The following is a 16383-nucleotide window of genomic DNA, read 5'->3' on the forward strand; positions in this document are numbered from 1 at the left end:
AGCCACCTAGGTGCCCCCTGAGAGTTAAGTCCTATATGGCTACTGAATTTTCGTAACAGTTGATAAGATCAACTGTTTTTCTAATTTTTATTTCACTGATTTCTGCTCTTTATTAATACTTTCCTTCTGCTTTCTTTGGCCTTATTTTTGTTTTCCTTTTTCTAGTTTTTTTTAAGAGAGAAGCTTTGATTATTGATTAAGACCTTTTTTTTCCTTTTTTTAAAGCAGGCTCCACACCCAGGGTGGGGGTTGAACTTATGACCCTGAGATCAAGACGGAGCCAGCCAGGCTGCCCAGACTTTTTCTAATATAACACTTAATGCTATACATGTGTCCCTATCCTTGCTTTTGATATATTTTGCTATCCTGTTTTTCTTTTTTGTTTTCATTTCATTTAAAATGCTTTCTGATTTGACTTGAGATTTCCCTTATGACACCTGGATTATTTAGAAGTATGTTGTTTAATCTCCAATTGTTTGGAGCTATTCCTGGTGTTTTCTGTTACTGATTTCTATTTTAATTCCATATGGTCAGAGAGCATATTTAATATGATTTCCATTCTAAATTTGTCAAAGTTTATGTTATGACCCAGACTATGGTCTCTTTTGGGTAATGTTCTATGTGCACTTCAGAAGGGTGTATATTTTGCCATTGTCAGGTAGTGGCCAATTAACATCTAGTTGGTTAATGATATTGTTCAACTCTATGTCCTTGTTAATTTTCTGTGTGTGAGTTCTATCAGTTACTGAGAGATGCTGAAATCTCCCACTATAATTGCGAATTTGTTTCTCCTTTCATTTCTGGAAGCTTTTTCTTCATGTATTTTGAAGCGTTGTCATTAGGTATATACATATTTAGGATTCTTACGTCTTTGGCAAATTGACCCTTTTTTATCACCATGCGATGTCTTGTTACCTCTCTTACCTGAGAAGTCAACTGTATTCGTAACATTGTCAGCTGTATATAATGTGTCATTTTCCTCTGGCGGTTCTCTATCTCCAGATTTCAGCTATCTGACTATGAAGTGTATGGGTATCATTTTCTTTCTGAAGATTTTCTTTTCTTTTTTTTTTTTTAAGTAATCTCCATCCCCAATGTGGGGCTTGCACTCACAACCTCGAGATCAAAAGGCGAGGGCTCTTCTGACTGAGCCAGCCAGGCGCCCCATCTGGATGGCATTTTATTTGTGTTCATTCTACTTAGGATTCTTAGGGACTTACTGATTTTGTAAATGGATGTCTGTCACCAGATTCAAGAAGTTTGTGGCTATTCTTCAAATATTTCTTCTGCCTTATTTCATTCCTCTCTATTTTACTGCCTCTATGACCACTCTAGATACCACAGAGAAGATGAATCATGTAAGGTTTGTACTGTTGCGACTGGCTTATTTTACTTAGCATCACATTTTCAAAGTCAACGCGTGTTGCAATATATATCAGAATTTCTTGCCTTTTTAAGGCCGAATAGCATTCCCTTGTCAGCATATACCACATTCTGTTTCTTCTCTCATCTGTTGGTGAACCTATGGATTACATCCACCTTTTGGCTATTGGGAATAATGTTGCTGGGAACATTGGTGTACGCATTTTTTTTTTTAAATGTTTGATTTATTTTTAGGAGAGAGAGAGAGAGACAGCGTGAGCAGGGGAGGGTCAGAGAGAGAGGGAGTCACAGACTGAAACAGGCTCCAGGCTCTGAGCCGGCAGTCAGCACAGAGCCCGACGCGGGGCTCGAACCCACGAACCGTGAGATCATGACCCAAGCGAAAGTCGGACGCTTAACCGACTAAGCCACCCAGGCGCCCCTGTACGCATTTTTTTTTTAAAGGAGTTACAACTCACTGGATATGTACACCTAGATGCAGAAATGCTGAGTCATAGTGTAATTGTAATCTTATTAACTGTTTCTAGATGGTTCGCTAAAATGGCTGTATCAGTCTACCTCCTTATCAGCAGTGTATGAGTGTCCTCGTACCACCCCATCCCATCAACACCTTTCTGATTTTTGCCAGTCTGACAGCTGTGAAATAATACCCATTTTTCTGATAACCAATTTCTCGGGTTTAAACTGTCTCTTGTATTAAAAAAAAAACAAAAAACAAAACAAACAAACAAACAAAAAAAAACCCAAGGGACTTCTGTGGCCATCCCTCTATCCTCTGCCCTGACGTTTAACCAACTCCTGGTTAGGAAACTATTCTAACCTAATCTTTCTTGCTGCTCATGACCTTGGCCTACTTTGTTTAAGTCAAGAAGGCCTAGGAAGGAGACTTAGGCTTCGGCAGTCTCATTTTGGACTGTTTTCTCTTCCAGCCCGTAACCTCAGTAGAAACCTCCCCAGATTCCTCCACCCGGGGCTCAGACTCCCCAGAGCCTCTGCCCAGCATGATCCCGAAAACCAGCTCTGAGCACAGTAGCCCCGAGGCGGATAAGGCGGTCTCCTCCAAGTATGAGCACCACGGAATCTCTCAGCCCCTCCTCCAGGGGAATATGTCGAAAAGCTCCCTGCCGACGACATCCCAGAGCTTCCTAGGAGGTCTGAACCAAAGCTGGGCTTCGCTGAAGATTGACACGAGGAAGCAGTATCCGATGTCAGAGCTCCTCACCAAGGTTCACCTGCGGCGGAAGCTCTCCCTGTTCCCGGCTCACTGCAACCCAAAGCTGGTGCTGAGTAACAAGTCACGTGAGTGCCACCAGGCTCGTGCCACGTGCCCAGGGCTTAGGGGACGGAGCCACGAACGGAGCCAGTCCTCGTCTTTGAGGAGTGCCCCGTCTGGGGGTGGCGGTGGGGGATACAGCCCCTGCCCTCAGGGAGCCAGGAGACCCCACCCTGATGGTGGAGACATAACCCACGTCCTTAGGGAGTCTCTAGTCTTGCTGGAAATACAAAAGCAAAAAAAAAAAAAAAAAAAAAAAAAATCATATATATAGAATGTTTTTAAAAAGTGTTCACTTCGTTTGAGAGAGAGGCAGAGAGGGAGAGAGCATGCCAGCAGGGGAGAGGAAGAGAGAGAGGACAGAGAGAGTCCCAACCAGGCTCCACACGGTCAGCGAAGAGCCCCACACTGGGGTGTGGCCCCCGTGAACCTTGAGATCGTGACCTGAGTCGAAATCAAGAGTCTGATGCTTAACCGACTGAGCCACCCAGATGCCCTGAGACTTTTCTCTTTTCTTTTACTGTTTTAGTAATTTTTGAGAAAAGAGAGAGAGCAAAGGGGAGGGGCAGAGAGAGGGGGGGACAGGGGATCCCTAGCGGAGGGGGGGTCTGTCTGCACTGACAGCAATGAGCTGGATGAGGGAAGGGCTGGAACTCACCAACCTTGAGCTCATGACCTGAGCTGAAGTCGGATGCTCAACCCACTGAGCCACCCAAGTGCTTCCCCACCCCATTGAATGCTTTTGACAAGTACCCTGTTCAGTTTCCTGGTCCTCATTCAGAAGAGCTCCATTCGGCTGAGTCCTGTCGTACTGGGTGAGGAGCATTCAGTATGGCAACAGGATAAACTATTTGGGGGAGGAATTGGATTCAGGAACTCCGGCCGGTTTTAGGCCAGGGGACCCCAGCGGGAGGTGGCCCCCCGCCAGGAACGGGGGCGAGTCCAGCAGCACAAGCTGATGACGCCGGTGACTGCGCCTTTCCAGAAAACCAGTCCCTGCCCGGGGAGTGCTGCGTGGGCGGCCGGAACTCCGGCGGGAACAGGCGGCTGCGTCTGTCCTCCCTCCTCGTGGTGCGCGATCCGCCGAGCCAGGACGTCTCCCTGAAGGATCTGCTGGTGGTCGCCACTCCAGCCCGGCTGGATCCGAGGCCGGGCCGAAGCCACAGGGCTGCGACGAGAGATCCGTGTATGCAGGATCGGGAAGCCTACAGTCACTGGCGCATCGCGGGCCCCAGAGGATGCGCGCGGAACTAGGTAGGTCCGCCCGTATTCCCTTCGCGTGCTTGCTTTATTGGCCCGCGCCACGTGTACAGATTTCTGGAAGGTCGGATAGGCAGGTGGGTGGCTGGAGCGATCAGACATACAGGTGAGCAAACTATCAAGACTAACTTCAGTCACGGGCGCCCGGGTGGCTCAATTGGTTGAGCGTCCGATTTTGGCTCAGGTCATGATCTCTCAATTTGCGAGTTCGAGCCCTGCATCAGCCTCTGTGCTGACAGCGTGTATCAGATTGTGTGTCTACCTCTCTCTCTGTGCCCACCTTCCTCCCCCCCACACCCCCCACTCGTGCTTTCCCTCTCCCCCAAAAATAAACATTAAAAATTAAAGAAAAACAGGGGCGCCTGGGTGGCTTAGTCGGTTAAGCGTCCGACTTTAGCTTGGGTCATGATCTCGCGGTTCGTGGGTTCGAGCCCCGCGTCGGGCTCTGTGCTGACTGCCGGCTCAGAGCCTGGAGCCTGTTTCAGTCTGTGACTCCCTCTCTCTCTCTGACCCTCCCCTGCTCACGCTGTCTCTCTCTCTCTCCTAGAAATAAATAAAACATAAAAAAAAAATTAAAGAACAAAAAGACTAACCTCAGTCAAAATGTGCCAAGACCCCCTCGCCTCCCCCATGTGTATTTCTGCTATGATCAACCTGCTTTGCTGGTACTTTGCTTGTCTTCCACTTACGGCTAAAAGTGAGAGTCATTAATGCCAGTCCCAGACTACTTCTGGCCATGTCATCCATGAGGTTGATTTCCACAGCTTTCATTCCATGCCAGCCTGGCCTGGGTCCGGGTCACTCGCCCCGAAAGCGGGCAGGGTAATGACATGGACTGAAGGGACGGAACAACAAGACAGTGGAGCGAGGACCTTTGAGAAGCTTTGATTCCACTGTGTGGAAGATAGCAAGGGGCCCTCTGTCGGAACATCGGTGCTGCCCAAGGAGGGCGGTGTGTCCCAGCCCAGGAGAAACTCATCAAGTATATGGCATCTCGGGAAGGGGAGGGGCTCCTGCAGCTTGGCTGCCTGGAGAAGGCTACGCTTTTCGTCCATCTCCCTCCCTCTTGCCACCAAAGTGTGACCAGACAGTTTGACCCCGCCCCCTTGTGCAGTGTCTCACACTGCAGACCGGCCTGAGAGTAAACATCAGCCCATAGACATCACTTTGGGTGCTTGTAAGAATGCATATTCGAGAGCCGGCTTCCAGAAATTCTGATTCAGTAAGTCCTAGTGGGGGCCCAAGAATCTGCATTTAAGAAGCTCTTCTGCATGATTCTGATGGGCTTCTCACCTCACCTCAGAGAAGAACTGGGCCTGGTGTTTCCCTGATGATTTTTCGATCGAGGGCAGGGCTGGCTAGTTAAGCCCTCTGGGTCACACTCCTGGCAATTCTGACACAAGATGCTTGAGGTGTGGCCCCGGCAACCCATGTCTCTCAGGTGTGGTAGTGAGTGAGGATTGTCCTATGTCTAGACCCAGGCCTGGGCACAGAAACTTGTGACAGTCAGGCCTGACCTGTGGGCCTGTTATTGGAACAAAACTCCCCGATCCTTACGGAGCCCAAACCCACCCCTGCTTTCTTCAGTTCGTGATTTTCCAATACTAAAATTTGAAGTCAAGGGAAGGTTATTCATTTATTGCTATTTATGCTCCCATTGCTTAAAAAAATTTTTTTAATGTTAATTTCCTTTTGAGAGAGAGAGACAGAGAGAGACAGAGCTCAAGCAGGGGAGGGAGGAGCAGAGAGAGAGAGGGAGACACAGAATCTAAAGCAGGCTCCCGGCTCTGAGCTGTCAGCACAGAGCTTGACGTGGGGCTTGAACCCACAGACCGTGAGATCATGACCTGAGCAGAAGTTGGATGCTTAACTGACTGAGCCACGCAGGCACCCCTGTTTTAAAAGAAAAATTTTTAATGTTTGTTTGTTTGTTTATTTATTTATTTATTTATTTATTTAGAGAGAGAATTCCAAGCAGGCTCTGCATTACCCCATGCAGGGCTCGAACTCACAAGCTGTGAGATCATGACCTGAGCCCAAACCAAAGTTGGATGTTTAACCAACTGAGCTACTCAGGTGCCCCTATAATCCTATTGTTAAAAACGGGGGGGGGGGGGATATAGTAGGTTACAGTGAAAAATTTATTCAATACACCTGATAGAATGAAGTCATGATGATCAGATGCCATATAGAGAAAGGAGATCATTGTATTAAGAGGGTGAGAGAAAGTACTTTCTGCATTGACTACTGAATTTGACTTTGAACCTCTTAGCAGAAAAGGCCAAACACAGCATTCTGTTTGGGTCTTTCTTGTCTCTCCAATCAGAATAGAGTCTCCCTAAGGACATGGATTCTGTCTCCACCATCTGACTGGGGTCTCCCTGAGGGCAGGGGCTGCATCTCCCCACCCCCTACCCCACGCCAAGCCCAGACTGAGAGCTCTTCAGAGATTAGGCTATTGGTTACTTCATATCCTAAGCTCTTGGAATTTCCCTCTACATACCGGCATTTATGTGACTGGTTACGCAGCATCAGGTCTGGGTAAGAGAGAGTTGAGAACAGGGAGAGCTTCTCTCTCGGTTGAACCTGGGACATCAGACGATGTTTCTTTGTGTCATTCTTTAGCAAACTCCAGCTTGGGTTTGGTCTCCCTGAGAAGCTCTGGGATTTGACTGGCAGAGGCGTTTTTGATATTCTCTCCTAAATGAGTAAAAATAAGTTTGAACATGAAGATAAATAGTTAGAGAGTTCTTTTGGAGAGACTTCTTTCCCGAGCCCTCATATCTAAGGGCAGTTTGTCATATGGAATCTTCTATTATAGACTTCTACTACCGTAGAGGACAGTGGCCGGAGGCACTTACTTTCTCATGAATAGTAATGATGGTAATTGTTACCCCTCTTTTAGCAGCCAACCACGCTGGTGCCGGCACACTTCTAGATATATGTATTTTTTATCCAATTTCATTTCAATCACAATTGTGCACTTTAGAAAAGAACTGAGGTTCAAAAAGCAGAAGGCCTGAACTTTAGAAGGTCCCACAGCTTTTAAGTGGCCCAGCAAGGATTTGAGACAGATGTTCCTGATTCCTAAACTATACTACCTTATTTTCAAATGGCATTTTTAATAGTCTTCAGTTTGAGCTGGGGGCATACCAAAGGGTTCTAATAAATGACTCTTCAGTGAAGGCATTTCTGCAGGTGACGGAGGTGGCCTCTTAGAATGCCATACAGGGTTGCCAGATCGCAGAGCTGGCCCTCTGCTCTCATGTCAAATGATGGGTTCTAAAAATCCCCAGTTCATCAGTGTGCCAAGGACTGATGCTTACAGGGCAAACTCCTGAAGTCTAATTGTATACAGGAGAATGCCCGGCCATCAGTGCATTCATTTACAAATGGTGGAGGATGTGGTGTAAGAATCAGGCTTCACGGTTGAATAAAAGAAGGAAAGAGTAGAGCAGAGGTCCAAGTTATGGGGCTTTCTTGGTCAAAGTAATACCTTCCACACATCAAGTTGACATACCATATTCATGGAATCCTCAGGTCAAATGCTGTGAGCTTGGCAAGAAGACATCAGACTTTATCCTCAATCTGCAAATGAAAACCACCACGGTTTGGGGACATTAAATGACTTGTCCAACCACACACAAGTGAGGAGTTCTGGACAAATAACCCAGTGTTTCTTCCTCTTTACCATCCTGCTGTGGACTTAGAGCCTATCTTGACCCCTGTGAAGAAAGGAGCCCTGACGTGTTTCTACTTAGATCACTATAATCTCATCGTCCTTCCTCTGGACCCACTTTCTCGGCGGGTCGGTCACTGAGTTTAAGGTTTCAGATCTGTCAACAGTTGAGCTTTTAGGGGATAAATAGTCCATTTTGTAGATTTTAAGAGATTCTTAAAAGCCTGCTACAGCGGTGTGCCTGGCACCCTACGGAATAAGTGGTAGTTGCATCATGAGCATGATCATCATGATGACATTGTGCTGATGAGGCCAGCAAGGACTGGACCCAGACACGCTTGCTTTTGATGTACTCAAAGCTTTGCATACATTTTCTCAATCGTTGAAGCAACTCTATGTGGTGAGTACTATTGTTATTCTCTTTTTTTCAAAGGAGAAAGCCAAGGTTTAGAGAGGCTAAATAACTTACACAAGAGCACTCAAAACTCCCACGCCTGCATGCTTAACCACCACCGCATATTATCTCGGACCCGCCATCTTGGCTGCTCCTTAATGACCCGTATCAAATATTTGGGGCTGGAAGGATGCAGGAAGATGATGGTAAATATGGTTTCTGGTGACTGTGGATGTGAATCACCTGAGCGCCTCCGAGCTACTTCTAGATAGGAATGGTGATGATGTGTTAATTGACTTGAATATTCTAGAGGCTATTTTAAAGGAAATAAAAAAATACATATCTTTTTTTTTGTTTTCAGAATCAGACTGGATCTCTGCCACTGTTTTCCTCTCCACCTCGTATCCCCAGGAAATGATTTATCTTTTCTTAAACTGTCTACAATGTTCATAGAATCAACTGAAAGTTTTATTTCCTCATCTAGATATCCCGGTCTTATAAACTACCTCCCATTAACACCACGGGGCCAACAGCCCTGCCTTTTGCACCCTCCCAGTTGAGCTTCCAGTGATAAAGGACCATGACTTATGAGAGATATGGGTGCTGCCTCAGGACACACCCCAGCTGCCCCTCTGGTGGCATTCCTATGGGTCCCTCAGATGGCATTGTCTTCTAGAACACTCCCCCCTCAAAGGAGGAATGTTGCAGAGAAAGACTCAAAGTTTCCAGGAATCCAAAGTCCTCAGTCCACCAACAGGCCTCTGAGCCCTGAGTAAGGGGACTGGGGCAGCTGTAACTTTACAAGGTAAAGACCAGACCTCCTCCCACCCCAGCCACCTCTGTGCCCAAACACCTTCCTGCTACCTCCGTCACCAATCCTCATCGACCCTGCTGATAGAGAAAGAAGTGAGGCGAGTGTGCCTGGCGTGCAGGTGTTTCTTCCAGCTACCTGCAGAAATGACACATCTTCCCCCCAAGTGCACATTAATAAATTGTCACGCTCAATGCTGGGCTGGTGAGCCTGATCCAGAGAGGGATTGGGAAGGGGGAAGGGGGAGAGATCGTCTTCCCGAGCACTCCTCAGTTAAGAAAGCTCCAAATGCAGTGAAAATGCATCGGGAGCCTTTGAAGAATTTCTTTGGATGAATGGTAGGCTCTGCCCTCCTTGCCGGGAGGCTGGTGCCCAAGGTGGCCCTTTTGGGGGGCACTGTGGCTGCCACGTGCCTGCCCAGCATCAGTTCTGGTAGATGCGAGGCATAACCTTTCATCCTGCCGGTTCGTTCTCTACAGGAATGTGATCTGAGGTTTTGCCCCACTTGTTCTTCCTGAGTTAGAGCCCAGGAATGAGGAGCTTTGGAGGGGGCAGCGGTGGAAGAAGGGTGAGGTCTGAAGTCAAGAACCTGCTTCACAATGTTGATTCAGCTTTGCTTTATGGATTCCTACTGGAATGAATTTCTGGCGTCAAGGATGTCAGAGGATTCTGGGAAACTTAAAGCACACAGGTCTCCTCAGTCAGTTATCCAAAGTGGTGAATGGAGAAGCCATGCATGTCCCACTGGGAAGCACTCACAGACACAACTTCATCCCCACCTGGGTCTGGTTTTCAGAGACTCCTGGTATAGAGTTCTTTTTTTGTTGTTTGTTTTGTTTTTTAAATGTTTTAATGTTTATTTATTATTAAGACAGAGAGAAACAGAGCATGAGTGTGGGAGGGACAGAGAGAGAGGGAGACACAGAATCTGAAACAGGCTTCAGGCTCTGAGCTGTCAGCACAGAGCCTGACGTGGAGCTCGAACCCACGAACCAGGAGATCATGACCTGAGCCGAAGTCGGACGCTCAACTGACTGAGCCACCCAGGCACCCCTAGAGTTGTTTTTAGTAAGTAAGTCAGGATTTACCTGGATGGTAGAGGAAGGGAGCCCTGATTACAACTACCCAGATTAGTAAAACATTAACCCTCCTGGGGCACCTGGTGGGCTCGCTCAGAAGAGCATGCAACTCTTGATCTTGGGGATGTGAGTTTGAGCCCCATGCTGGGCACAGAGACTACTTAAACCCCCTTTGCCTGTCCCTTCCCAATACCATTTAGGAGCCTCAATATGGACTGACTCAAGGCCAATTTTTCCATTGTCATTTTTGGGATCTATAGATCAGAGCCTGGCCCACACAAAAGATGTAAGACTTCCTGAAACGGGGCTTTCTAGAACCTCCACATCTCTCCCCTTTTCTCCCTAGTCACCAGCTTCAGCCGTTCAAGGTTCCTGAGCTGATAAAAAGGAAGTCTTTTAATAAGGCGAAGTCAGAAGGATTTGTCTTTCTAGGGGACGATTTGGTGCCTGCACCTTTGATCCCAGACTCTGCTTCATGGGCGTGGAATCCGTGTAGTCTCACATAGCTGCACGCTTAGAAGGGCCTTGCACTTGGTTAGATGCTCTGTTTTCACCCTCTTGAAATTCTGAATATTTTTTAAACAAATGTTTATTTTGAGAGAGAGGGTGAGCAGGGGAGAGGCAGAGAGAGAGGGACACCGAGAATCTCAGGTAACGGAGAGCCTCGTGCGGGGCTCAAACTCAGGAACCAGGAGATCATGACCTGAGCTGAAGTCAAGAGTCGGACGCTTCGCCGACTGAGCCGCCCAAGCGCCCCTGAAGAGTTTCTCAACCGGGAAGCCCCGCATTTTCATTTTGCGCCCACCACGGTACGTAGGCAGTCCCGCTTAGAGACTTCGACGGCTCTGGGTTAGCCAATGAGAAGGCAACATGGCAGGTCCCGCCCACCCCTGCCTGTTCGCGCACAGGGCTCCGCCCAGCAGCTGTCTGCCCAGTGCTTGTGCGCGACAAAAACAAACAAACAAAAAACAAAACAAAAAAACTTGTGGCGGACGTTGCCCCGTGGAGTGTGCGGTGGAGTGAGACAAACCCACAGATCGCTAGCTTGAATTAAGTGCCACTAACAAGGAGTGTCGTTAGAGAAGGAACTGCCCTCCCACCCAGCAGGGAGGATCAAGTCCTCCTCTCTGGAGGAGGTGATATTTGAAATGGCAGAAAAAGATACATACGGTTTGGGGGCGCCTGACTGGCTCAGTCGGTAGAGTATGGGATCTTAACCCTAGTGTCGTGAGTTCGAGCCCCACAATGGGTGTGGAGCCTACTTAAAATATATATACATGATTTTTAAAAGTGGATATGAGGGGCGCCTGGGTGGCTCAGTCGGTTGAGCGTCCGACTTCGGCTCAGGGCATGATCTCACAGTTCATGACTTTGATCCCTGTGTAAGGCTCTGTGCTGACTGCTCAGAGCCTGGAGCCTGCGTCGGATTCTGTCTCCCTCCCTCTCTGCCCCTCCCTTGCTCGCACTCTTTCTCTCAAAAATAAACATTTAAAAAAATTGTTCTATAAAATAGCCATTTTCGACTGGGCAGGTTCTCCAGCCTCAGCACCACCAGGGCAGCTTGAAGACATGTGGGCTTCCAAACCCCACCCCCCCCAAAAAAAACCCCAGAGTAGTCAGTTGACCTGGTGGGGGGTGTTGACCTGGCTTAGAAAGCTCCCTCAGAGGGCTCTAATGTGTAGCCATGTTTGAGAACCACTTATCCGGCTCACCCCACACTGGACAAGCCCTAGCCCACCTCGAAGAGGCGGGGAAACCTCTCCCCCTAGCCTTCAAAGGGCGACTGCAGATTCCGGTTTTGCCATGCGTTCTGGCAAGGAGAGGGAGGCAGGCAGATTGGCAGCTGGCTCAAGCGTCCTCCCCCACCCGGACGGGGATGCTTACATGAGCCGCATGCATGCATTCACAGCTGGTATGTCACTTAGTTTAATTACAGCACACAGCGGCATTTCAATTCAAGGAATCTAAAAACGCAATGAAATGGGTTCTGCGAATTGTTAGGAAAGTAATGAAGACTGGGGAGCTGCAATTTACGAAGCATTGCTTTCAATTATTTTGCATTCTTCAGCCATGACTCTGCGTTATTAACCGGCAGCCTGGGAAAGCCAAGCAGTGCGCCGTGTGCAGGCTGTTTTGTGACCCCTGAGTGCACACTGTGGGCTTCGGGAGGTGGCTCCAGGCTTCCGGAGCTGCCCCGCGGTGGGAGGTTTGGGATCGTTCTGATCCCTTGCTTCAGCAAGGGTCCCCCTTCCTCTTTACTCCGGAACTACTATCCCTGGAAACCATGAGGAGAGGAGTGGGGGGAGGCAAAACAAGTCTTTTAAAAATCTAGAACGGGTGCCTGGTTTCTCTGGCTCTCTGTCTGATTTTTTTAAATGTTTGTTTATTTTTGAGACGCAGAGAGATACGGTGCGAGTGGGGGAGGACAGAGAGAGAGGGAGACACAGAATCCGAAGCAGGCTCCAGGCTCTGAGCTGTGAGCACAGAGCCCAACTCGGGGCTTGAACCCACGAACCGAGAGATCATGATCTGAGCTGAAGTCAGAGGCTTAACCGACTGAGCCACCCAGGCACCCCTTATTTTATTATTTTTGAGAGAGAGAGAGAGAGCTAAAGAGAAAGGGTGTATGTGAGCAAGCAGGGGAGGGGCAGAGAGAGAAAGAGAAACAGAGAATCCCAAGCAGGCCTTGTGAGAGCCTGATGCGGGGCTTGAACTCACGAACCCTGAGATCATGACCTGAACAGAAATCAAGAGTCAGAAGCTTAACTGACTGAGCCACCCAGGCACCCACACCCTGCCCTGGACAAACATTTTTAAGGGAAAGACTGTGGGGCTCATGAGATCAAGCCCCATGTCTCGCTCAGCGTAGAGCATGGGGCCAGCTTAGGATTCTCTCTTTCTCTCTCTCTCTCTCTCTCTTTCTCTCCCTCTGCAGAGCGCCTGTTTGCTCGCTCTCTCAAATATGCTTTAAAGTCTAAAAAACAAACTTTAAAACAAAGGGAGGGAAGGCTGTGTCGGCTCTCCGCCATCCCGCTTTCCCAAGCCTCGGAGTCTGAGGAAAGAAACGGTCCCTCATCCCTCTGAAAAGGGGGGTGGAAGCGGCAGGGAGTGAGGCAGGCAGTGCTATGAGCAACATCAGTCAGCAGGCTAATTGGGAACAGAATGCCAGCTGCCTCAGTAGTCTGCCAGGCAGGAGAGCAAACACCAAAATCCTGTTGGCAAATCCACCAAAGCCATCCCAACCTGGCCAAAGCAAACAGGGGTCGAGGCGGGCCTCCCGCTTCCCCTTGGATCTGGCAGAAGGTGAGACTGAGCCCGCAGGGCCACATGTCAGGGCCTCAAGGAGCGTGGGGATGCTCATCCCATCTCTGGGGGGGGCCCAAGCTAGACGCTTGTTTTCCTTGCCTCGATCCCCTTTCAACGTGGGAGAGGCCAAGAAAAGCCAGATAATGATAAAGCATCTTTGCATGTATTACTTTGTGTATGCTCCGCAGCAGTCCTGTGAGATCAGTAGTATCCCCATCTTGCAGATGAGAACACTGAGGCCAGGGGCCATCAAAGGCACAGAGGCAGGACTTAGTCTGGGCCTCTGACAACATGTCTGCTGCATTTCCTATTCCCTCCACCCTGAACTCCTCGATGTCAGTTCCCACAGTCTAAATGGGACTTGAGTTCTTTGCATTTTGTAGCTGAGAAGCAGAGGTTCAAAGGAGGTGTGTATGTGTGTGTGGGGGGGGAAGGGTATTTTTGTTTTTAGACCAGAAAAATAGCTAGTTGACATCCCTGATTCTGTCTGCCACAACCACCAGCCAAACAGAGCCCCGGTGAAATGAATATATTTATGAATATTTCCAATTATTTGGATATTTCAAAAGTGTTTTCCCCCTCTTTATAAATAAAAATTTTCTTAATGTTTTTATTTAAAAAGTTTTTAATGTTTTATTTATTTCTGAGAGAGAGAGAGAGAGGCAGCGTGAGCAGGGGAGGGTCAGAGAGAGAGAGAGATACAGAATCTGAAGCGGGCTTCAGGCTCTGAGCTGTCAGCACAGAGCCCATCGTGGGGCTCGAACATATAAACCGTGAGATCATGATCTGAGCCTAAGTGGGACGCTTAACCGACTGAGCCACTCAGGTGCCCCTAAATAAAAATTTTTAATGTTTATTTATTTTTGAGAGGGAGAGAGAGACAGAGTGTGAGCAGGGGAGGGGCAGAGAGAGAGGGAGACCCAGAATCTGAAGCAGGCTCCAGGCTCTGAGCTGTCAGAACAGAGCCCTAGGCAGGACTCGAATCCATGAACTGAGAGATCATGACCTGAGCCAAAGTCAGAGGCTCAACCCACCTAGCCACCCTTTTCCCCTCTTTATTTAAACATAAACGATCTGAATCAAGATCTCTGGTTACCATGATGTAATTTGGTTGTACCTGGAGGTAGCTTCAATAGACCCCCTTATGGCCTGATGGTGGTTTTAGGGCTCAGTGTACCTATGAAAATTCATATTCTTTGCAGCCTGGTTGGGAAATTTATATTTCACAGAAAGATGCACAGTAGTTGTATTCATAGGGACTGGGCTCCTGTGGAGAGAGAGAGAGAAAAAAAAAAGCCAACTATTGGATAGCCTGTCCCTTTCTGGGTGTCCAGGCCTCAGCAAATATCCTGATTCCTTGAAAATTCTGGATTATTTTTCCAACGTGCCTGTCTGAGAGGCGGGAAAGACAGGAGAGAGAAAAAGGAATCTTTCATTAGAGTCAAACCCTGCAAAGGATCCTCTTTTCCGGGTGTTTTCATTTGCCTTGCATCTGGGGACCCTGCGGGGAAACGGCGGCGTCCGCCAGAAGGGGCCTGGGAAAGTGGAGGTGGAGGGCATTCTCCCTTCCCCATTTCCCGAGAGGGGACTTAGAGGCAACGGTGGGGTTGGGGGGATCCCCCGGAGAGAGAGAAAGAGCGCGCGCCCTGTGTGTTGCTGGCTTAGAGGTGTCCGTTGGAGAAGGTGAGCGCGGAAAAGGCGCATGGGGTAAATCTGCACAGAATTGGAGATTAGGACGCACGGAGAGAAAAACCTCGCTACCCGGGAGCCAGGCCCGCGCTGGTGCGCCAAGCGACCGGAGGCATTCGGCCGATTCGGCGCTGAGCCCCGCGCTCCTGGGTGGGGACAAATCCCGGGTGGACCGTTGCTCGCCGCCTGCCTCCCCGACGCCGCTGCGCCTCCGCGCGCTGCCCTGCCGAGCGCATCCCGGCTCAGGCGCCAGGACCACGGNCAGAGAAGCCGCCCTTCGCCCCAGCGGGGTCCCAGGAGGGCCCGCTCCGCTGGAAGAAGCAGGATGGAGGTTGGGGGAGCTGCGCAGAAATGCTTGGTTGGGGCAGGGCCGACAGCCACTTACCAAGCGCCTTCTGCTCGCTGCTCTCGAGGCTGCATGCACCCCAGCGGCCCTGGCTCAGATACCCCAAAGCCGCAGGGGTAAGGCCCCCCGCAGGGGGCGTGCAGTCAGCTTACTCCAGTATCTACTTAGGAATACGCGTCCTTGCTGTTTATTTGGTGCGTATTCCGTGTCAGGCACTAGGTCAAGTGCTGTAGGAGTTATCCCCCAAACCACCTGATGGTGGGGGGGGGGGCGGGGAGCGGAGTTCAATCCCCATTTACAGATGAGAAAACTAGGGCCTGGGAGGCGAGTAATATTAGAAGCAGCATGTGTGGGAGGCAAGACTGAATCGCCATGACTCCAAGGCCACCCAACGGAAACCTCAGGGAGATCCTTCCAGGGCCACGGTTACTTGAACTTGACCTGTGCCCTTGCAATTAGCTTCTAGTGCAGAGATCAGTGTAATACGACACAGGGGAACCGAGCATTCCCGTGTACCCTCCACTCTGTCACTGTTCCCATAAGGAACCCCGAGGAAGACAGGGTGGGAAAGGCAGTTACCTCAGTTTTACAAAGTAGGAACCGAGTCGGCCATCTTCAGGCCACAGCCAGTTTGGGGACCAGCTCCAAGAAAAGGCTTGATGTCCTAAACCCAGGCCCTCTCCTGAATTATTTTCATTTTAAAAGCCAACGGGGTGCTGAAAACACAGGCTGTCGAGAGTCTCTGCCGAGATCTGCCTCTTGGTGTGGAGGGCTACGGCCTGGGCGCCAGAGGACAGGGAACTGAGCTGCTTCCCTTGGGTGGGTGGCGGTGGGGCGGGGTGGATGCTGTGACAAAGGAGTAGAGTATAGCGTTTCCTTTGATCCATTTCTCAGTCCCTCTAGTCATCTGGCTGGGACCAAGCAGAGGGCCAGTGTCTAAAGGTTGCTCTAGGACACATGCCTTTGGGGCTTGGCAAGGTCAGAGAGGAAGCTGAGGCCGGCAGACCGTTGCTGCGGTCACTAAGCGCTGGGCTATGCTGTGCAAGGCGTGTCGCTCCGGGGTGTTGACTTGATTCCAGCATCAGCTCTGTAGCTGTTAGTACCATCCCTCTTTTACAGGCAAGGAGGCAAGGAGACTCTGCTGGGGGGGGGGGGGGCGCCTC

The 16383-nt window shown here is 49.4% G+C and overlaps 1 protein-coding gene across 4 annotated transcripts in view; it reads left to right on the forward strand.

Moving 5' to 3' along the window:
* TTLL6 (tubulin tyrosine ligase like 6) overlaps positions 1 to 8994 on the forward strand; it is a 33109-nt gene extending 24115 nt beyond the window's left edge. Inside the window, exons 12-14 of one of the 4 annotated variants that reach the window (XM_077776885.1) lie at positions 2313 to 2682; positions 3642 to 3910; positions 8351 to 8994. In XM_077776885.1, the coding sequence (XP_077633011.1) occupies positions 2313 to 2682; positions 3642 to 3910 (639 nt within the window). In that variant the 3' untranslated portion in view covers positions 8351 to 8994. Of the gene's footprint in view, positions 1 to 2312; positions 2683 to 3641; positions 3911 to 8350 lie in introns of those variants that run through there. The other 3 variants (XM_077776881.1, XM_077776883.1, XM_077776882.1) reach the window with 3 other exon arrangements.
* Positions 8995 to 16383: the final 7389 nt, after the last annotated feature.

Source organism: Crocuta crocuta, unplaced genomic scaffold (genome assembly GCF_008692635.1).
Source record: "Crocuta crocuta isolate KB4526 unplaced genomic scaffold, BGI_CrCroc_1.0 scaffold352, whole genome shotgun sequence".
Classification (NCBI taxonomy): Eukaryota; Metazoa; Chordata; class Mammalia; order Carnivora; family Hyaenidae; genus Crocuta; species Crocuta crocuta.